Below are 23,029 nucleotides of genomic sequence, written 5' to 3'. Positions count from 1 at the left end.
GTACTACAAGTAAATCGCTGTTTCACCTGGAAGGGGTGTTTGGGGCCCTGGACAGTGAGAAGGGGGGAGGTATAAGGGCAGGTGTTGCACCTCCTGTGCTTGCACGGGAAGGTGCCGGGCGAAGGGGAAGGGGTGCTGGGGGCGATAGAGTGGACCAGGTTGTCTCGGAGGGAGCAGTTCCTATGGAATGCTGAAAGGGGAGGGGAACGGAAGATGTGTTTGGTGGTGGGATCACGTTGGGAGGTGGCGGAAATGGCGGAGGATGATCCGTTGAATGTGGAGGCTGGTGGGGTGAAAGGTGAGGACAAGGGGAACCCTATTGTGGTTCCGGGGAGGGAGGGGCAGGGGTGAGGACAGAAGTGCGGGAGATAGAACGGACACGGTCGAGGGCCGTGTCAACCATGGTAGAGGGGAATCCTCAGTTGAGGAAAAAGGAAGACATGTCGGAAGCACTGGTGTGGAAGGTGGCATCGTCGGAGCAGGTGCGGCAGAGACAGAGAAACTGGGAGGAGAATGGAATAGAGTCCTTACAGGAGGCGGGGTGGGAGGAAGTGTAGTCCAGGTAGCTGTGGGAGTCAGTGGGCTTATAGTGAATGTTGGTCAATAACCTATCCCCAGAGATGGAGACGGAGAAGTCGAGGAAGGGAAGGGAAGAGTCGGAGATGGACCATGTGAAGGTGAGGGAAGGGTGGAAATTGGAGGCAAAGTGAATGAAATTGTCAAGTTCGGGGCGAGAGCAGGAAACGGCACCGATAGTGTCATCAATGTACCGGAAAGAGAGTTGAGGGAGGGGACCCGAGTAGGACTGGAACAAAAAGAGTGTTCCACATATCCCACAAAAAGGCAGGCATAGCTAGGACCCATGCGGGTACCCATAGCAACATCTTTAATTTGGAGGAAGAGTGGAGTCAAAGGAGAAATTGTTCAATGCGAGAACAAGTTCAGCCAGGCGGAGGAGGGTGGTGGTGGATGGGAACTGGTTGGGCCTCTGTTCAAGGAAGAAGCGGAGCGCCCTCAGGCCATCCTGGTGGGGGATGGAGGTGTAGAGGGATTGTACGTCCATGGTGAAAAGGAGGCGGTCGGGGCCAGGAAACTTAAAGTGGCAGAGGGTGTCAGAAGAGTCGCGGAAGTAGGTGGGAAGAGACTGGACAAGGGGAGAAAAGATAGAGCTAAGATAGGAAGAGATAAGTTCCGTGGGGCAAGAACAGGCTGAAACGATGGGTCTACCAGGGCAGTCCTGTTTGTGGATCTTGGGAAGGAGGTAGAAGCAGGCTGTGCAGGGTTGGGGAACTATGAGGTTGGTGGCCGCAGGGGCGGGGGGGGGGTGCGGGGAGATCTCCAGAGGAGATGAGGTCAGTGACAGTCTTGGAAACAGTGGCTTGATGTTCGGTAGTGGGGTCATGGTCCAGGTGGAGGTAGGAGGAGGTGTCGGAGAGTTGGCGTTCAGCTTCCGCTAGGTAGAGGTCGGTTCGCCAAACAACAACAGCACCCCCCTTGTCAGCAGGTTTAATGACAATGTCGGGGTTGGATCTGAGAGAATGAAGTGCTGCAAGTTCAGAGGGAGGTAGGTTGGAGTGAGTGAGGGGAGCAGAGAAATGGAGACGGCCAATGTCACAGCAGCAGTCAGCAATGAAAAGATCTAGAGGGGGCAAGAGGCCAGGGGGAGGGGTTCAGGTAGAACAAGAATTCTGAAAGCAGGAGAAAGGGTCAGCCGTGTGTTGGGTGGGGGGGGGGGGGGGCGGAAGTCTCCTGGCCAGAGAAGTGGGCATGGAGATGAAGGCGGCGGAAAAAGAGCTCAACATCGTGCCGAGCTCAAAATTCATCGAGGTGGGGGCGTAAGGGGATGAAGCTCAGGCCTTTGCTGAGGACTGATCGTTCGGGGGCAGAGGGGAAGGTCAGAGGGGATAGTGAAAACGCAGCATGGGGGAGGAGATTTGGAGAAGGGGGTCAGGGGAAAGTGAAGGGGAAGAAGGTTCCGGAGGGGCGTTGGTGTTCGAGAGTTGATGAAGTCGACACTTCTGGTGAAAGAGACAAAAAACTGCCTAAAATTAGGTATTGAATTAGCATCACTTAACAGAGAGAGATTGCTGGGAAACAACACTTCAGATCAGTCCAAATGGAAGTTTTCTCTTGAGATCAGAGCATAGTAAAAGGACCTGATCATACTACACTTAATTTGTCAGTGCTTCACGCCAACAACAGACCCCAAAAGTAGACTAAGGTTTCCTCCAATTTTTCCTTTAACCTTTCTCTCCTGAAGGTAACAACTCATGGCTGGGTTACAACTCCCCAGACAGTGGTAGCCCTCCAGGACTGCACGTTCTTTGCATATGAGGCAGGCTATTTGACTATGGAAACTATCACAACTGAACCCAATCCCATTCTCAGCCAGCACCCACAGAGGTGTACTTAATACAAGGATCTCTGGATAATTATTAAAAGCAGGAACCCTGATCAATGTTTCCTCTCCCTTGTCTAGGGATCTCAAGGCCAATTAGGCCTCCCCACCTAATATAGTTTGAATTTAGTTCCGAATGATAGCAGTTTTCTGTCAATCACCCGAGCTCAGATCAACCAACTCAGTATGGTCCATAATTCAACTTGCTCTGTATGGCTCAGTCATATAATTTAACCACTACACAAAAAAAAAATCCTTGAAAACATAATAATATTTTTGTTTTAGAATTTTGGGAGGTGATGTAATTGATACAAGTTAGATTAGGGAAAAGAAACACTTTTCCCATTTCAAATACTCCAGGGTCAGGAATAACAGAGTAACATTCCATAAACTCTGGTTTAATGATGTGCCCAAGCTCAACCTAAAAATAGCTCCTACTGCACTAGTGTGATAGTTTCCCATTTCCCAAACATGTAGTTTGAGTAAGACTGCTAATTCAGTCCCAACTGTTACGCAATTTTACACTATAATGCCATGCATAATGGGAACTGGCTTAAGGGCAAACTTACTTCACACAACACCCTTACAACCAACAGACAGAGAATTTCATATAGTCAATTTGGGTGGATCTACCCAAGTCCCGGAGGCGACAGGATAATATGCTTACCCACTAAACTATCTACTTCCCTTGTTTCAAAATATCTAATAACTAGTTCTTCAAGTTTCTACAGCACCATCTATCCACATGCCTGCTTGTCCCATCCTCACACATTTATACAGTTGAGAGAGAGAGTAGTGGTACACAATAATGAGCCTCTATTTCTCCAGAAATGAACCGTTCCCTTCTGTTCTTGTGGTACCATTGCATGCCTACCAAGAGAATCATAGTTTTACAGATCTTATTGCAAAAATGATGAGGCTGACACAAAGAAACATCGGCTCACCTTGGGAACCAAAAAGTGTCAATTGTTGGGCATTTAACGTGCATGCTTTAGTTTTCAGTTCTTAATTTTAATTACATTTTCATTTTTTTTTTTTAGCTTTTATTTAAAAATCACCCAACAGTCTGGAGTGGAGTAAAAGGGAAGTAACCAAGACTGGCATTTATATAGTGCATTTCATGACCTCAGGACGCCCCAAAGTGCTTTGCAGCCAATGAAGCGATGAAAATAAAAAAAATCTTGTAAAAACTCTACCTACCTATTTACTATATTTTCATTAATTTACATTATACAATTAAAAAAGGACAATGTGTTCGCACAGCATATTCTATCTCCCTGTTTGAAAAAAAGGCACATAAGGAAACCAATATGTTGGGAAACTTCGGGATTGGAAATCCCCAAATTTCAAAAAAATATTGCTACTGATATTCCGGAGACTTGCTACACCAATAAAAGTCTCGTAGTGAAACCCTCTAGGCCTGCCCCAGCCTAAAATTGGACACCTCATCTTAACTGCTGTGTAGAGCATCATTTGCATGACTGGGGTTGGCACATTGCACCTGAAGAGAGCTTCAGTGGCACCTGCCCAATCCATCCCAGCAGCCCACAACCTAATTGGGTTGTGCCCTCAGACTGTTCTGGGCTGAAGAAATAAATGGCCAGAAAATGATTCACTACTAGTGGAGCCACAGTCCCTGCAGAATAAGGTAATCAATTTCCTCCAGGATCAATTACTGTAGTCTGGTCAAGGTTTGGGGCCTTTTTAAAGGCCTCAACAGGGCTCATGTCAACTCTCAGCTGGCATCAGTTCTGCTGAGGCCTACCGAGGGTGTAACGGGCAGAATTCTGGGGAAGCCCAAGAACTGCCCCAGACACAGCCCCTTGATGTGCCCATGGGCTCCCCCACTGGGATTTAAAAGGGTCAGTGCAATTGGGGCAAAATCCTGGCATAACTTGGCCTTGCCCACATTCCCAGCCCTCTCCTTAGCCTTTCTGCCTCCTCTGACCACAGGAATTTTAGAGCCCACATTTTTTAACTTAATATTTTGAAGTCACTACACACCCACTTGTAAATGACTTGTAATTTATGTGCTAGAAACAGCCAATTTGGCAACAACAACATTCGAGGAACACTGAATTGGCACTTGCATTGAATAAATCTCAATGTGGAACACCATCTAGAAGCTGTAGGTGAAAGCCTACCTGGATGTTTCCTGAGGAATTAATTTTTTCCACTGGCATACCAACTCTTTGGCGATGTCACCAACAACTTTATTTTTCCGGAATCCATTTACTGTTTTTCCTATTCCAGTTTCCTACAAAAAAAGAAAGAAAAGTCATTCTGACCAACTTGAAAAGCTTCAATAAGGATGGGTAAACCATTTATTTAGGCTTCAAGAATTTACAAATTTAAATTTGTGGCCATTATTAGAAAAATTCTTAGCTCAGACTTATTCCATACTGACATTCCATTCATAGCATCCTTCACCTTATTCATTAATTTAATTTTATAGTGGGTCATAGACCAGCTTTCAGGCTTTTTGAGGTTTGCAAAGTGATTTTCAACTCAGTGACCAAAAAGATGATTCCCCAAGAAAGGAAGTTCCAGGTTGTCTTGAAATTCTACAAGGGAACGTGAAATCTTAAAGCTTGCATGTATACTGAGTAAAATGTCGCAGACTGCACCTGGCCTCTGTCAAGGGTATCTATGGCAGACTAGTGCAAAGGCTTGGCTGTATGGGCAACATGGTCCAAGTTAGTTTAAGCACAGGAGGCGGCCATTTGGTCCACTGCGCCAGTGCCAGTTCTGTACTAGAGCAATTCAATACTAATCCTGCTCACCCAAGGGTCTTGTACCTTCCTCTGCTTTACATAGTTACCCAGTTGTCCCTTAAAAAGACACAATGGTCTATGCCTCAACCATTCAGTGTCAAAACATCCACACTCTTATGTAAAGAAATTTCTCCGAACCTCTCTTTTCACTTTGTGACACAATTTTAAATTGATAACAGTCACCAACTCCTCAGCCAATGGAAATAGCTTTTGCCTTTTCATCCCATCAAAACCCTTCAGCATTTCAAGAAATCTCTTAAATCTCCTCCTTCTCTGCTCCAGTGGAAATCATTTCATTATTTGAAGTCTCTTCTCAGAACGATAGTTTACCATCCCTGGCATCATCCTGGTAAATCTACAATCACTAGGGCTTTAATGTCCTTTCTATAATGAGGCATCCAGAACTGCACTATATTTTAACTGTGGCCAAATCAATATTTTGTATAAATTTATCGCTTTGTTACTCCTATACAGGTCTAATGATAAAACCCAAAATGGTATTGGTGTTTTTATGGCATTATCTATCTGCACTTGCCCCAAGGTGTCGCTGTTCATCCTCACTCTTCAGCGTGTTTCCATTGAATGTATAATCCCATTCCTTATTTTTCCTCCCAAATTCCTCACAATTACCCATATTATCTTTGCCACCTGTCTGCCAATCTGCTAGCCTGTCTATATTGCCCTCAAGTCTTCTACAGTCCTCCTCAGTTTATCAAAGCTTCTATTTGTGTTGTCAGTGAAGATAGATTGTGTTCCTTATACCCAAGTTCAAATAATCTGTATATACCGAGGAGAACACTAGGCTGAAAGAATCCTTTGCAAAATCTCTTTGGGGGAAGTGGGGTGTTCACTAACTGAGTTTTTCATTCTCACAACTACATCAGTTCTTCATGACTGAAGTTGGTTCCTTCCATTTACCCTAGTTTTGGTATTGATCAGAATTTCTGTCAGCACTGGGCTGCAGACATCTGCACTGGGCAGGCTGGTTGAGGACCAAGGCCTTTTCACTTTTTCAGTATTAGTGTCAGTCAGCCCTATTGAAGCCGGAAAGTCTCAAGCTTGAGTAGAGAGGTTACTGTAAATGAAGCAGACTGTGTAAGCCCTAGAGAATTCAAATGCCTTCCCCCAGCCTTATGAATCAAAATATATCACTATAGGACTACTGTATCTTTTATTGATCAAACCCAAGAGACATCCTTCCCAGAATCCAATCCCTTCTTTGAACTAGATAGAATTACATAGAATGTACAGCACAGAAACAGGCCATTCGGCCCAACTGGTGTGTGCTGGTGTTTATGCTCCACACAAACCTCCTCCCACTCCTCTTCATCTAACCCTATCAGGATAGCTTTTCTATTCCTTTCTCCCTCATGTGTTTATCTAGCTGCCCCTAAATGCATTTATGCGATTCGCCTCAGCTGCTCCCTGTGGTAGTGAGTTCCACATTCTCTGGGTAAAGAAGTTTCTTCTGAATTCCTTATTGGATTTATTAGTGACTATCTTATATATATGACCTCTAGTTTTGGGCTTCCCCACAAGTGGAAACATCTTCTCTACTGAAAGCATAAAAGGAGGAACAGAAAGGTATATCTGCATTTTAGGAATTAGGTTAGATGCTCTTTTTCCAGGGGATTATCTTACAGCAAATAAGGTGGTCTTGAGTGCTTTTCCTAAGTTTAGGGCAGGCTTATAGAAATCACAATGTTAATAAAGTACATTTTTTGGGGCACTTAAGCCATGACATTCAACACAGATCTCAAAACAGATGCCAGTATCAACCAGGGCATATCCACCCAAGTATGCCTGACCAACCAGATATTAGGAGCATAAACATCATATGTAACATCCGTGACCATGGCCTCGTAAAATGTAGATAAACATTTTTCTCCTGTATGAATAAATGACAGGCAACACTGTTTTTGACAAAGGGTGAAAAAGAACCAAGTACACAGCTGCGAACAAGGCCGACAAAACTTAGTGAAGGTGACTGCTTGCTCAAATGCGGAAAGAAATAGTAGCGTTCTTAACATGGTGGTGCTTTCAGGTACCTTTTCTCCATAGGAAGATAAAGTTGAATGAAGGAGGAAGAATTTTATTTGCTTTTTTGGGAGAAAGGGGTTTGACCAAGAGCCAATTACAATGGAGTTCTTGTATAGGCGAGATCCTGAACTACAAGAGGGAAGACAATAAATTACTGGCAAAGAGAGGCACTGACTAAAACTTGCATGCAACAGTTACAGCAAATAGATTCAAGTGTATTCCATAAGCTCTCAAGCTAAAAACAAAACTCTGTCCATTATACAAGATGTCAATTATTTTTCATGCACAAGGTTAAAATTGCAAAACAGATTTGTAAATGCCATTCTATTCTAATCTGTAGGCATTTCGCTCCATTGTTAAACATGAAAGTTTTTTGTATTCAGACACATTTTCTGCGCACATAATTTTAAATATGACACACTTGAATTTGTTTACTATTCTAAATATAGCCATATTTTCTTGTTGGTTTGTGCTGATGGACACAGAGAAATCATCAAGGACTCAAGAGAAAAACACGGTGAAAGACTGAAATGGAACATACTCCCTAGGGAGATGGTGAAATCAGGTAGTATTAATTCAATCAAATGCAAATTGGATAGGTTTCTCCAGAAAGTAATATTTTGGAATACAGTAGATGAGTAATTTGAGCCATCACGTGGCAAGTGTAGCAGGCTTGGGAGGATCAGGTGACTTTGGACCTCTGGTTCCCAAAGCTCTCCACCACTGGAGTTTTCCTCACCTCATGTCTGGGTCTGTTGTAGACTAATCAATAGAGATTGATTGCTATAATTAGTCAACAACTCTTATCATTGTATCACACGACTAGCAAGATGCTGGAAGGCGAACTAGATGGACCGCAGTCTTTTTTGGTCTACAAGTTAAAGCCAAGCGCAAGCAGCGCACATCAACCCAAGCACCCCACCCACCCACCCCTTCAAGCACCGTCTGCCCCACCTGTGACAGAGACTGTAGGTCCCGCATTGGACTCGTCAGTCACCTGAGAACTCATTTTTAATGTGGAAGCAAGTCATCCTCGGATCTGAGGGACTGCCTAAGAAGACGACGACAAACTCATGGGCCTGAATTTGCGGTCGGAGGCTTCCCGCGGGCGGATGCCTCCGAACCGCAATAAATCTACGCACCTACTTGATGCTCCTGGATCCACAGAGACTCGTGCTCCTGGGCCTCTATGCGTAGGCCTGCTTAGAGGCCCGTGTATCCCGGGGCGCATGTGGTTTGCAAGCACCCCATGGATCACGTGGGCCGGCTCAACCAATGAGAAAGAGGCTTCCCCATTATGTTTATGGGGATTCCATTTACGTACGAAATCCCCATAAGCTTAATAGGAAGCACCCAAAAAACACACGTACACAACCTTGAAATAAAAAGAAATTACCTGTTTAAAATTAATTAAAATACAATTTCATTAAACAATTAAAACAAAAATTTCATTTTTTGAAAAATAAATTTAAAAATTAAAAAAAAAAAAAAAAAATTTAAGAGACCAAAAATAACAAACTTATTTTACAGGTTCTTGAATGTTAAAAACATTTTTAAAAATTATTTTCACCCTTTTACCAGGCATAAGAGTTTCATGGGCATTCGCTGGGCAAACAGCTCAACTCTCCACCAGATGTCCATTTCCTGCGCACGTGGAGGATCGGTCAAGAAGATTCTTGACAGATCGCAAGTTCCGTGTTTTCTCATATGTGCAGCCCATGCATAAACCCGGAACTTGCGAGGCACTTACGTGGTCATAGGCCACAGAAAATCCGGGCCCATATGTCCCTATGACCTGGGAACTCCATTGATGTCTGCAAGTAACAAAGAGACTACAGTCCATGATTCACAATGTCCGCACTAAACTATTCACAATAGAAGTATAATGGTGCTCATTCGGCTACAAAGAAAGTTGCAAAGTTATCGCTCGCAAGACTTTTTTCCCCCCGCCTCTCCTGGATGCAGCAACTCTTGTTGAGGTACAATTCCACTGTTGCTGCCAACTGACCATTCATCAGTAGTGCATGTCACAACTCAGTCTGATCCTGTTACTATCCGATGTCCACACACTGACTATTCCAGGAAAGGTCACTAGATAGTGACCAGCAGCAGGGACCCTGACTGATGCTTTTCCACTCCATATCTCAGGGGTGCCGAGGACAATGGTAGTGTCCCAACTGCTGCCTAGGCGAGACCAGCTAACACAGCATGGACTTAAAACAAATCTGCAACCAATCTGAGGTGAGTTTAATAATGTGCTGGGTGGACAATGCTTTTATCCACCAGGCCATCCAGGCTGTCACTTGTGGAATATTTTAATGCTAGGTCTCATTGAAGAATACAACAATGACAACTCGCTCTATACCAAACCAGAGAACAATACCAAGTGTATAATCTAATCTAATATTTGCAGTGTAGATGACACAGACACTAACAACAAAAAGCAACACAACTTAGTTGATGATATAGGCAAGCAGCTGGTATGGACTAAAGATAGAACTCAAATTCACACCTGCTACGCAATTTACTTCCAGTCAGATCCATTCCCAATGACTCAACCATTGCAAAAATATCACCAGAATTTTAAGAATGCTACCCAGAACCCTCTGCACAACCAGGGCTTCCCAGCTGTGAATAACTTCATTAATAACATCTCACAAAGCATGGCGCCCAAGGCCCAAATAAAATTTCCAACTCCAACAAAAAGGTAGGTCTATGAAGGGACATTTCTAGCAGGCATTTTTAACATTACATGACCAGCTGTGTGAGTAAGTTGTAATTTATAACAACAATATTATACACTGACCAGAGTGAAATAAGAAAATGGTGGTCAAGTGTAAAAAATAAATTGTGTCTCGTAGCTGGTACCAGATTGCCGAGTTTGAATTCTGAGTGAATCTTAAATGAATGGAACTGCTTTTTGGTTGCTTTGCATTTAGTCAATGAGCATGGTTGACTTGATATTTGAGCCAATTTTTTTTGCTCTATGGCATACAATACTTTTACCATACTTAAAAAGGTACAGTATATTGTTATAGACACTCATGAAACACAAAGCTACTATAACAATTTTTCCAATATGCCTGCGAGGACAGGCAGAAAAAGGATTCGACTACTTCACAACGGGTGTCATTTTCCAGAAGCCACAAAATTCAGAAGGACCACTTAGTTTGACGTTGTTTACGACTGGTCTACCATAGTTTCTTTCATACTGTGTAAATGGACACCTTGGATGTTTGGCTCAACAATTTTGCCAAGAAAGTGGTTTTGTCAAGTTAGTACCCAATGATAAGTCCAGAAGATCTGTGAAATGGCCGCGGCCGCTTTAGTGCACATTCTTTTCTAATTCAGTTGACCTGTAATTGCAAATACCCCGCAGGGTGATTTTTTTCAGCAAAAGTTTAACCAGCAACATCTCACTTGTGGCATCTTTAGAAATAGGACCCATTTGGAAGGGCAGTCATCACATTGCATTGTACAATAATTTTCTTGCTTCCGTAAGCTGGTGGAGCCTATAATTGATCAAGGGCTCTGCATAAGCAACTCAATAAAGTATCAGGCACTTACTTCAACCCCAGCTGAGTTTAGACATGAGAAATCTCATTGTTTTCGCACATTTATGCAAAATAGCTAATTTCACACAGACACATCTCAATCAGACCTACATCAAGATTTGCTGAATCAAACAGTGCAAATCTGTGTTTAGTTGACAAAATGTTTTGTACAGATGTTGTATCTTACCACCAGAATATCCACTGTAATATTTAAATCTTGCAATCGCTTCAACAATTTCAGAACCTAGAAGGGATCAAAAAATAGGTGTCTTTAGAAGAAGTTCAAAGGGTGTTTTATGACAGATATAAATGCATTCCATTTCACGGAGACTCAGCCAGTATTTTGTTAATAATTGGAAATACTGTGTGTGAAAATTTACAGTTACAAAGAGGAAAAACATTCTACATCAGGTTATTACTCTTAAATGCTTTTACAAAATTAATAAATGTCTAAAGCGCAACACAAAAGCATGGTTTCTGTAACTTTTAAAAGAATACAACCTTTAAACATTTAACTAGAATAGCAACATTTAATAACATTAATTTTAAGATTCAATAATTTAGTTGGCTAAGTATCATGTATGGCAAATGACCCCCTGTTCTCTTGGAAGCATGGAATGCTGAGTCTGCAATGAGCTCAGTGCCTATCTATGGAAATGCTAGATTGGCCTACTCCATTTACCATGTACTATAAATGAGCAACTTAAAAATGACAGCAGTTACACAGGCAGCAAAAAATAGCTTGACCTCGCTGGGGCTGGCCTTAATTCTAATCTCCAGCAAAAGTAAGTTCACAACATATGCTGCTGAAATCTGTGTAAACTCAAAGCTACTAGTTACGTTCACAGCAACAATGCATCAAGGACGTAAGATAAATCAGGATACATTCCATTTACTAAGAATTGTTCTACATGTACTGTACTGAAGCATGTGCAGTGGTCACTCGAGTCTGCCTCCTGAAAATTCTAATGCATTTTGCATGCATAAGAAATGGCATCAGCTGGACTTGGCAGAAGATAGTGGTGGGCATATTATGAAGGAAAGATTGCCAGAGAATTTTACAGCTATGCTTTCAATATTCTCACTCCTGTTTTGCTTCCTCATTATGTACATTTTCATTCTAATAATGGTCAAAAGTTTACTGGCAAAGGGCCTGTCTTGTCAGGAGTTTAGGTTTGCAAATCTTTGGATTGTGTAAATATATTCTTCTGCTAAGATGTTAGGAGCATGTATTTGCATAACATGCCTGCGTGAGAAAATCATGACAGTGGAATATTTAAAATTCAGTTAGGTGGTGGCATATTGTATCGCTGCAGCACAGAATGGAAGGAAACAGATTTGCACCCACCATCCCCACATAACACATTCTTAATTAAGTAGATGTGAAGCAAATCACCAAAAAGGTGGTGGTGAAAATCTGTCACTTTCACACACCTCCTGGTAGCCAACTTAGCAGCACTAACACAGGCTCATGTGCTTGGCCTCAGGCTGGGGAATAGTTAATAGCACAATAGGGAGGAAGAGGAAAGAGGAGAAAAGGAAGTAAAAAGAATTTGTAAAGAAGAGTGAAAATAAAAACAAGTTTGGAAGCTACTGGCTAGCAAACTTCAACTCTCAACACAACCACAAGTAATACTTGGTGACACTTTCATATCTTTTGATGTTCTCTAAATAAATTGTAAACAAACAGATGTACCACTTAGGGGTTTTGTTAAAATTGTGACCATAAATTAGGCAGATTGGATCAAGAGACATCATTTTAAGAGAAAATATTTAATTTCCAACTTAAATGTTTAGTAGAAGACAGTGATCCCTTGGAGCTCACTTATTATGTATTCTTAAATTACATTTTTTTAAATTATAAATTCAGTCCTGTGATTTGTGCAATATCGTTACCAAAGGGCAGATGAAAATACTTGGCACCTTTAAATTTAGTCAAATTGAGTAGCATTTATAAACCAGGATATCGTATTTCTGGAAGCAAACACTGGTATGTGTAGAACACAAGATGTACACCACTTGCATTCTGGCTCCATCCAACTGATAAAAGTAAACAGAATATTGCTCTGCATCATGAGTGTGGCTCATCAATATCAAATTCTATCTACTCCACATGGCATGTGTACAACTTACAACAGCTTTTTTGGCAGAAGCTATGCTCAGCTCCCAAGATTTTGTAGCCATGAGTTACTAAACCAGAACAGGAGGACAAGAAGAAAAAAGTAAAGCAGACTTTGGTTATAGTTCTTAAGATAATTTTCATACATTACAACAGTGACTACACTTCTAAAGTACTTCATTGGCTGTAAAGCACCGTGGGATGTCCTGAGGTTGTGAAAGGTGCTATATAAATGCAAGTCTTGAGTGTTTGAGAGGTAAATCTAGCATGATTTGAAACTGCGTTCAGTGCTGTTATTTCTGAACTCAATTTAAGCCTGGTTGCAGAACAGATACAGGGGTTCAACTTTACTCTTTACAGATCCTGAAGGATCTGCTGTGATCTTGATTGAGTTTTTTGATGAGGTAACAGAGGGTTGATGAGGGCAATGCGGTTGATGTGGTGTACATGGATTTCCAAAAGGCATTCAAAGTGCCACATAGAATCATAGAATGGTTACAGCACGGAAGGAGGCCATTCGCCCATCGAGCCCGTGCCACATAATAGGCTTGCCAGCAAAGTTGAAGCCCATGGAATAAAAAGGGACAGTGGCAGCATGAATATGAAATTGACGAAGTGACAGGAAATACAGAATAGTGATGAATGGTTGGTTTTCGGACTGGAGGAAAGTACACATTGGTGTTCCTCGGGGGTCGATTCTAGGACCACTGCTTTTCTTGAGATATATATATTTTAATGACTTGGACCTGGATGTACAGGGCACAATTTCAAAATTTGCAGATGACAAAACTTGGAAGTATAGTGATAGACTTTAAGAGGACAGAGACAGGCTGGTGGCAGATTAAATTTAACAGAGAAGTGCAAAGTGATACATTTTGGCAGAAAGAATGAAGAGAGGAAATATAAACTGAAGGGTACAATCCTAAAGGGGGTGCATGAACAAATACCTAGGGTATGTGCACAAATCGTTGAAAGTGGCAGGGCAGGTTGAGAAAGCTATTAAAAAAGCTTACAGGATCCTGGGCTTCATGGGATACAAAAGATGGGAGGGAAAGCAGTGAGTGAGGAGGACATAAAAAACCTGCAAAAGGACATAGACAGGCTAAGTGAGTGGGCAGAGATTTGGCAGATGCAATATAATGTTGGAAAGTGTGAGGTTATGCACTTCGGCAGAAAAAAATCAAAGAGCAAGTTATTATCGAAATGGAGAGAAACTGCAAAGTGCTACAGTACAAAGGGATCTGGGGGTCCTGGTACATGAAACACAAAAAGTTAGTGTGCAGGTGCAGCAGGAGATCAGGAAGGCCAATGGAATCTTGGCTTTTATTGCAAGGGGGATGGAGTATAAAAACAGGGAAGTCTTGCTTCAGTTATACAGGGTATTGGTGAGGCCACACCTGGAATACTGCGTGCAGTTTTGGTTTCCATATTTAAGAAAAGATATACTTGCTCTCGAGGCAGTTCAGAGAAGGTTCACTCGGTTGATTCCAGAGATGAGGGGGTTGACGTATGAGGAAAGGTTGAGTAGGTTGGGACTCTACTCATTGGAGTTCAGAAGAATGAGAGGCGATCTTATCGAAACATAAGATTGTGAGGGGGCTTGATCGGGTGGATGCGGTGAGGATGTTTCCACTGATGGGTGAGACTAGAACTAGGGGGCATAATCTTAGAATAAGGGGCTGCCCTTTCAAAACTGAGATGAGGAGAAACTTCTTCACTCAGAGGGTAGTAAATCTATGGAATTTGCTACCTCAGAGAGCTGTGGAAGCTGCAACATTAAATAAATTTAAAATGCAGATAGACAGTTTCCCAGCAGGTAAGGGAATTAGGGGTTACGGGGAGAGGGCAGGGAAGTGGACGTTGTAGTGTATGTATCTTTAAGAGAGAACTACTTTTACAGCTCCTGTATACTGTAGTACCGGCAGTGACCACACCTGTATATAAGCCTTGAGTATGCCTCTGTACCCCCAGTCTTGAGACTACCCTACTCCAGTAAATACCTGTTGATTGTTAAGTTACAGCATCCGTGTGGTTATTGAAAAAAAATCATACTCTCAGAATCACGGATCTAACAGTGGCGACGAGGTCGATTCGAATCTACCTGCAACTCTACATTTCCCTTCAAGGATTCGCTCCGGGAGGGCGGTGGAAGAAAGTCGAGGCTAGAAACACGGGCGTCGACCACGAGCAACCGCCCAGTCGTCCGGCAGAGAGTGAACATCGCAGGGGAGGCTGTGGAGAGCCGGGCTTGGTTCCCCAGCCACGATGATCAGCAACAGACTGACGAAAGGTACCGCGCAGACCCTTCCCGGACAGTGGCGGCTGGAGCCGACCGACAGCAGAGGAAAAAGCCGAGCAGCGTCGACGGGATAAGATAGAGGGTGAAGCGCACAGGGCGCAGCCGGGGGTTGAAAACCGAGCGGCGTTGAGGAAAAACAAAATAGAGAGAGAGAGAGCGAGCGCAGCCGGGTTCAGGACCGAGCGGCGGAAACGGGAAAGGCGCACAGAAAAAAAAAACCGTGCAGAGCGCAGCCAGGGCTCAAGGGCTGAACAGTGTCCGCGGGGAGAAGGGAGAGCACGGGAGACGCCATTTTTAGAAGCCACAGCGGAGAAGAAGGGCGAACGCGGGAAGAAAGGAAAGCGTGGGAGACGCCATTTTTGACAGTTAAAATCACACCCAGGGATGCCGAAGACTGGCAGTATCTCTACGTTCAACAATGAAGTCGAAGATTGGGCGACATATGTGGAACGTATTGAGGTGTACTGCAGGGCGAATGAAGTGCCAGATGCTAGGAAAGCACTGGTTTTGTTAAATTCCATGGGTGCAAAAACTTATGCCTTACTGCGAAACCTAAAAACCCCAGAGAAGCCTGTGAATAAGAATTTCGAAAGCATAGTTGAAATCCTACAGGACCACTTAAACCCCACACCGCTGCTGATAGCAGAACGATTTAAGTTCCATAAAAGGAACCAACACAAATACGAAAGCAATGCTGAGTACTTAACGGAACTGCGCAATCTATCGAAACACTGCCAGTTTGGAGTGGGACTAGCAGGTACGTTAAGGTACAAGTTTGTGTGTGGGCTTCAAAGTGAAGGAACCCAGAAACGGCTTCTATCAGAAAAGGATCTTACGCTGGACAAGGCTTTCAGTATGGCAGTATCACACGAAGCAGCCGCAAGGGGCGCTGCAGAGATACAACGGAGACTGCAAGAATATGGCACCAATGAAAGGTCCTATGGAACAGGGAAGTGTTATCGCTGCGGCAGAACAACACACGACCAGAAGGATTGTTGGTTCAAGGACCAAGTGTGCAGACAGTGTGGAAAAGTGAAAAAGCAGGACACATAGCAAGAGTCTGCAGGTCTGGGAAGAAAACCAACAGCAAGAAATCTCCACAAGAGAAGTACAAAAAGGTACACAAGGTGATGGACAGTAGTTCAGACGAGCAGAAAAGTGACAGACTCCGGAAGCAAGGAGCTGGGTTGTCTGAAACTACGTAAGGTAACCAAAATGGAGGATCACCAGACTATCTGGGTTACTCAAGATAGACGGAGTCCAAGTGAAAATGGAATTGGACACAGGATCAGCCCTAACAGTCATAAACCAAAGGGACTACAAGTGGCTATTTTCACATATACCCTTGAAAGCTACAGAGATTGTCTTGAAGACGTACACGGGGCAAAAAGTCTACCCCAAAGGAAAAATAAGGGTGAAAGTGATATACAAAGGCCAGGAAATACCTAAAATGGACCTATATGTATTGCCAGATGGAGGACCACCACTGCTAGGACGTGAATGGATCCGGAAGATACAATTAGATTGGCATTCCATACAGGCACTGAAGGTTGAGGCCAAAAAGGATGACGACGTCACACCTGGACGACTGTCAAAAATGCTAACTGATGCAAAAGAAGTGTTCCAGGAGGGACTCGGAACACTAAAAGGCATAACAGCAACGATTAAAATAGAGGAAAATGCAAGCCCAAAGTTTCTTAAGGCCAGACCAGTGCCTTATGCGATCAGACCAGCCGTCGAAGCAGAGCTGGAAGGGTTGGAACGTTCAGGAGTACTGTCCAGAGTAGACTGGAGCGAGTGGGCTACACCCATCGTTCCTGTAATGAAGAGGTCGTTGAGTAATACGCCCGGGGAACCAAAGAAGGTCCGCATCTGTGGGGATTTTAAGGTGACAGTGAACCCAGTCCTTCACACGGTACAATATCCGCTTCCACGAATTGAGGATATTTTCGCCTCGCTATCTGGAGGTAAACGCTTCACCAAAATTCATCTAGCCCAGGCGTACTTGCAAATGGAGGTAGAAGAAGCCTCAAAACAATACCTCACGATCAACACTCATAACGGTCTCTACCAATACAACCGTCTGGTGTTCGTGATAGCATCGGCTCCGGCTATTTGGCAAAGGGCGATGGCTCAAGTCCTGCAAGGGATTCCAGGGACCCAGTGTTATTTGGATGACATCCTGGTCACGGGCGAAAATGACAGTGATCACCTCGCCAACTTGGAGAAGGTGCTCACTAGATTAAAGGAATATGGGCTACGAGCTAATCGCCACAAGTGCGAGTTTTTCCAGAAGCAGATCTCGTATTGTGGCCACGTCATCGATGAAGAGGGGTTACATAAGTCCCCTGAAACGATTGAGGCAGTAGTCAAGGCTCCAGCACCGTAAAATGTGTCACAACTGAGGTCGTTCCTAGGGCTGGTAAACTACTACCATAAGTTCTTAACAAATTTGTCCACGGTATTACACCCACTGAACATCCTACTGCCAACAGGGGTACCATGGAAGTGGAATGACGAATGTAGACGAGCTTTCCAGAAGTGCAAAGAATTGATTACATCAAAGAGGTGTTGGCCCATTTCAACCCAGCACTACCAATTCGTTTGGCATGTGATCCATCACCCTATGGTATTGGAGCGGTGCTGTCGCACAAATTCCCAGATGGATTGGAGAGGCCAGCAGCCTTTGCGTCTCGGTCACTAACCTCAGCTGAGCATAACTACGCCCAGATTGACAGGGAGGCCCTCAGCCTAGTATGGGGAGTAAAAAAATTCAACCACTATCTGCATGGGCAGAAGTTCACCTTGCTGACTGACCACCAACCACTTGTCTCCATCTTTAATCCGAAGAAGGGCATTCCAGTGATGACTGCACAACGGTTACAAAGATGGTCCCTGTTTCTAGGGGCGAATCAATATGAAATAGAATATAAAAGCACGAAACAGCATGGAAACGCTGATGGGCTATCACGCCTGCCACTGCCTACTGTGGAGGAAGCACCAGCAGTGGACCCTATCGAGATATTTTATTCGTCAATAATTGAACGATTGCCAGTAACGAACGCGGATATAGAGACCCGCAATGATCCGACACTGTCTCGGGTATATGATTTGACGGTGAGGAGATGGCCAACACATGGCGACTCACTGTTGCCAGCATTCTCATCCAGAAGAGAACAGCTGTCAGTATGCTAGGGGACAGTGATGTGTGGATCCCGAGTGGTGATTCCACCCAAGTTAAGGGAGAGAGTGCTAAATGAGCTTCATGAAGGTCATCTGGGAAGCGTGAAAATGAAAAGCCTTGCTAGGGCTTGTGTGGTGGCCGGGGATCGATCAACAAATCGAGGACCTAACCAAGAGCTGCTCAGGATGCTAGAAGGTCCAAAATGCACCACCACATGCCCCTCTACACCCATGGGAGTGGCCCTCCTCTCCATGGCAACAGGTGCACATTGATTTTGCTGGTCCATTCATGGACTCAATGTTCTTAATAGCAGTGGATGCTCACTCAAAATGGCCCGAGGTGATAAAAATGTCCTCAACCACTACAGAGAAAACGATTGCAGTCCTACGGACCATATTTGCCAGGAACGGCTTGCCAGAGCAGATTTGCTCTGATAATGGACCACAGTTTGTGTCCGAAGAGTTTTGGAAATTTATGAGAAGGAATGGGGTCAGGCATTACACATCCGCCCTGTATCATCCAGCCACAAATGGATTGGCCGAGAGGTTCGTACAAACCTTTAAAAAGGCGATAAAGGCCATGTGCAACGATGAAATTCCACTACAGCATAAGGTGGACAATTTCCTATTAGCCTACAGAAATGCGACACATGCAATCACCAACGAGACCCCGGCCATGATGTTCTTTAACCGAAGGTTGAGATCTCGTCTGGATTTGCTCATACCAAATGTGCGAAGAAATGTTGAGGATAAACAATTCCAGCACATCAATGAGAAGCCGACAAGGAGCTTCAATGTAGGACAACCAGTCTTGGCCCAAGACTACCGAACAGAGAAATGGCAACCCGGAACGATATGCACAAGGCAGGGGCCATTAATGTACACAGTGGATGTCGGGGAGAACATTGTGAGACGCCACGTCGATCAGATCTTAGCGTCACAGGAACGAGTCAACCCCATGTCTCGTGTACCTGGGGATGAACCAGACATACCGGTAGCATCTACCTCAGAACCAGTAGCAGTGGAAACCGATGAACTAACCGACAAAAAGGGGCCAGAATCGCCTCCGCACCAAGAACAAGAACCGCAGGAAAGGCGCTATCCCGAAAGGATCAGGAAGCCGCCCCAAAGACTGAATCTATAAATGGACTATTGTTGTTTAATGTGCATGTTAAAGTGTTAATTGTTATTTGAATATTATGGGTACTGCTAATCTAAAAGGGGAGGAATTGTAGTGTATGTATCTTTAAGAGAGAACTACTTTTACAGCTCCTGTATACTGTAGTACCGGCAGTGACCACACCGGTATAAGCCTTGAGCATGCCTCTGTACTGTCAGTCTTGAGACTACCCTACTCCAGTAAATACCTGTTGATTGTTAAGTTACAGTATCAGTGTGGTTATTGAAAAAAAACATCATACTCTCAGAATCACGGATCTAACAGACGTGAGTCTAGATTCAGATCAGCCATGATCCTATTGAATGGCGGGGCAGGCCCAAGGGGCTGTATGGCCTACTCCTGCTCCTATTTCTTATGTTATGTACAGAGTGATGGGCCTTCAATAACCACAAAACTAGAAGTTATAAACAAGTTGGCTTTTAATCACGAAGATCAGAGCTAACATCTCAACACGCCGACTGGTTCACAGGAATGAGTCATACAGATCCTGGGATCTTTATGTAAGAGAAGTCAGGGGCAGAGCCAAGAGCCAAGACCTGGAACCTCCCAGGTTAGTCAGGAAAGAGGAAGTGAAACTATACACAGTGGGGGAGGGTAATATACATGAGTGCAAAACGAATACAGGATCAAGACAAACAGATTTCATTACATTCACCCCTTCTATAGATTTAGTCCATCGGGGTGATGTTTCTTAAAAGTTGGTATAAGTGAGTCTGTCAGGAGGTTTTGCGGTTCTCAGTGATCGGCGCAGCGCCGGTTGGGGTGCCTCTAGGGGAGTGGATTTTGGTTCCTCCGCTGTCCGGGCCTCCGCAGTGTCTTCCAGGTTATCTGCAGTGTCCTCCAGGTTAAAGTTGGGTATTGATACCTCTGGGCGTCCTGTCTTTGTAGTGTAGGTCTTCATCGGGTAGTCTCCCATCGTTCTCTCCGCTCTCCGAGGGAGCGAGGTCTTTTATGGAAACAGTGTCCTCTCGCCCGTCAGAGTATTCGATATAGGCATACTGAGGGTTTGCATGGAGGAGCTGTACCTTTTCCACAAGGGGGTCTGTTTTATGGCCTCTCACGTGCTTCCGCAATAGTACTGTCCCCGGAGACGTCAGCCACGCGGATAGAGATATGCCCGAGGTGGATTTCCAGGGGAAAACCAACATCTTTTCATGAGGGGTAGCGTTAGTGGCAGTACATAACGGAGACCTTATGGAGTGGAGCACGTCTGGGAGGACTTCCTGCCAGCGGGAGGTCGGAAGGCCTTTTGACTTTAAGGCTAACGTGACAGCCTTCCAAACAGTAGCATTCTCCCTTTCCACTTGCCCATTACCCCGGGGGTTGTAGCTAGTGGTTCTGCTAGTGGCTATCCCCTTCGAGAGCAAGAACTGGCGCAGCTCGTCACTCATGAATGACGTCCCCCTATCGCTGTGTATGTAGTTCGGCATGCCAAACATGCAGAATAGATTACAGAGACACTTGATGACCGTGGCACTGGTCATGTCTGGGCAGGGAATGGCGAAGGGGAAGCGGGAATATTCATCGACGATATTGAGGAAGTATACGTTACAGTCGGCAGAGGGAAGGGGTCCCTTGAAGTCCAGACTTAGGCGCTCGAATGGCCGTGTGGCTTTGATAAGGTGTGCACGGTCAGGCCTGTAGAAACGAGGCTTGCATTCCGCACAGATGCGGCAGGCTCTGGTCATTGCCCTGACCTCCTCGATGGAGTGGGGCAGATTGCGGGACTTTATAAAATGGTATAGTCGGGTGACCCCTGGGTGACAGAGGTCGTTGTGGAGACCCTGTAATTTGTCCGTATGAATGCTGGCACACATTCCCCGCGATAGGGCGTCTGGGGGTTCATTAAGGGCTCCCGGCCTGTACATAATATCATAGTCGAACGTGGATAGTTCGATCCTCCACCTGAGTATTTTGTCATTCTTGATTTTCCCCCTTTGTTATTAAACATGAAAGCCACCGACCGCTGGTCGGTGAGCAGGGTGAAATGTTTGCCGGCTAGGTAGTGTCTCCAGTGCCGCACTGCCTCCACTATAGCCTGTGCCTCCTTCTCGACAGAAGAGTGCCTGATTTCAGGTCCCTGAAGGGTTCGGGAGAAGGCGGCCACAGGTCTCCCAGCCTGACTGAGGGTCGCAGCTAAGGCAAAGTCTGACACATCGCTTTCGACTTGAAAGGGAATGCATTCGTCCACTGCACACACTGCAGCCCTTTCAATGTCCTGTTTAATACTGGTGAAAGCCTCCCGAGCTTCAGCTGATAGTGGGAAGGACGTCGATTTAACGAGGGGTCGGGCCTTATCAGAGTAATTGGGCACCCATTGGGCATAATACGAAAAAAATCCCAGGCACCTTTTTAAAGCTTTGGGATTGTGTGGCAGGGGCAGTTCCTTTAGGGGGCGTAATCGGTCAGGGTCCGGTCCAATTACCCCATCTTCCACCACACAGCCGAGGAGAGAGAGACGGGTTGTGTTGAAGACACATTTGTCTTCGTTGTAGGTTAGATTCAGCTTTAGGGCAGTTTTTAAAAATCTCGCAAGATTTAGATCGTGGTCTTGCTGGTTGTGCCCGCAGATAGTGACATTGTCCAGATAGGGGTAGGTAGCTTGTAGTTTATTCTCGTCAACCATGCGGTCCATCTCACGTTGGAAGACCGAGACCCCATTTGTTACTCCGAAGGGCACGCTGAGAAAATGGTAGAGGCGCCCATTCGTCTCGAAGGCGGTGTATGGGTGGTCCTCCGTTCTAATGGGGAGCTGGTGATATGCGGATTTGAGGTCGATAGTCGAGAAGACTCGGTATTGCGCAATCTGGTTGACCATTTCTGATATGTGGGGTAAAGGGTAGGCGTCCAGCTGGGTATAAATATTAACAGTCTGGCTGTAGTCAATTACCATCCGTTTCTTTTCGCTATTTTTAACTATGACTACTTGGGCACGCCACGGGCTGGTACTGCATTCAATAATGCCTTCCCGCAGGAGTCTGTCCACTTCCGCCTTGATAAAGTGTCGGTCTTCCAGACTGTACCGTCTACTTTTGGTCGCTATGGGCCTACAGTTCGGAGCGAGATTAGTGAATAAAGAGGGCGGGCTGATTTTTAAGGTTGATAGGCCACAGACTGAGTGGCGGCTGGGACCCGCCATATGCTAGCGTGACACTTTCGTGGTGGCACTGGAAGTCCAGGCCTAAGATTACATTAACACAGAGTTCTGGCATCACGAGGAGTTTAAAATCCTTGTAGTCCGTGCCTTTTACAGTCAGTGTTACCACACAGTAGCCCAAAATGTCCGAAGTGTGGGGCTTAGCAGCCATAGCAATTCTGCTCCGTGTAGGGGTTACCATTAATATGAGTGCCGCCATACCAGGCTAGGGTGGATAAAACTCTTGGTACTCCCACAGTCAATTAAACATTTCGTTAAATTCCCGTTTACCTGTATGTCCATCATGGATTTTGTCAACGGGTGTGCCTGGATTGATCCACCGTGA

At 44.8% G+C, this 23,029-nt stretch overlaps 1 protein-coding gene and 1 long non-coding RNA gene across 6 annotated transcripts in view; one reads left to right on the top strand and one right to left on the bottom strand.

Annotated features, from left to right (window-relative positions):
- Window positions 1-3,589, top strand: part of LOC147112330 (uncharacterized) — a 57,169-nt gene extending 53,580 nt beyond the window's left edge. The window contains exon 3 of the long non-coding RNA XR_015079481.1: window positions 3,439-3,589. This is a non-coding gene — a long non-coding RNA (uncharacterized LOC147112330). The remainder of the gene's footprint in view (window positions 1-3,438) is intronic.
- Window positions 1-23,029, bottom strand: part of eloal (elongin A, like) — a 124,948-nt gene that overhangs the window by 90,523 nt on the left and 11,396 nt on the right. For 4 of the 5 annotated variants that reach the window (XM_085996484.1, XM_085996483.1, XM_085996480.1 and 1 more), the window contains exons 2-3: window positions 10,954-11,010; window positions 4,543-4,655 (exon numbers count right to left, since the gene is read on the bottom strand). In XM_085996484.1, coding sequence (XP_085852610.1) covers window positions 4,543-4,655; window positions 10,954-11,010 — 170 coding nt within the window. The remainder of the gene's footprint in view (window positions 1-4,542; window positions 4,656-10,953; window positions 11,011-23,029) is intronic. The other variant, XM_085996485.1, reaches the window with a different exon arrangement.

Source organism: Somniosus microcephalus, chromosome 9 (assembly GCF_052327205.1).
Source record: "Somniosus microcephalus isolate GS21.2 chromosome 9, FLI_Smic_1.0, whole genome shotgun sequence".
Taxonomy (NCBI): Eukaryota; Metazoa; Chordata; class Chondrichthyes; order Squaliformes; family Somniosidae; genus Somniosus; species Somniosus microcephalus.
Note: the sequence above shows the minus strand (reverse complement) of the source record. Positions and strands in the feature narration are given on the sequence as shown.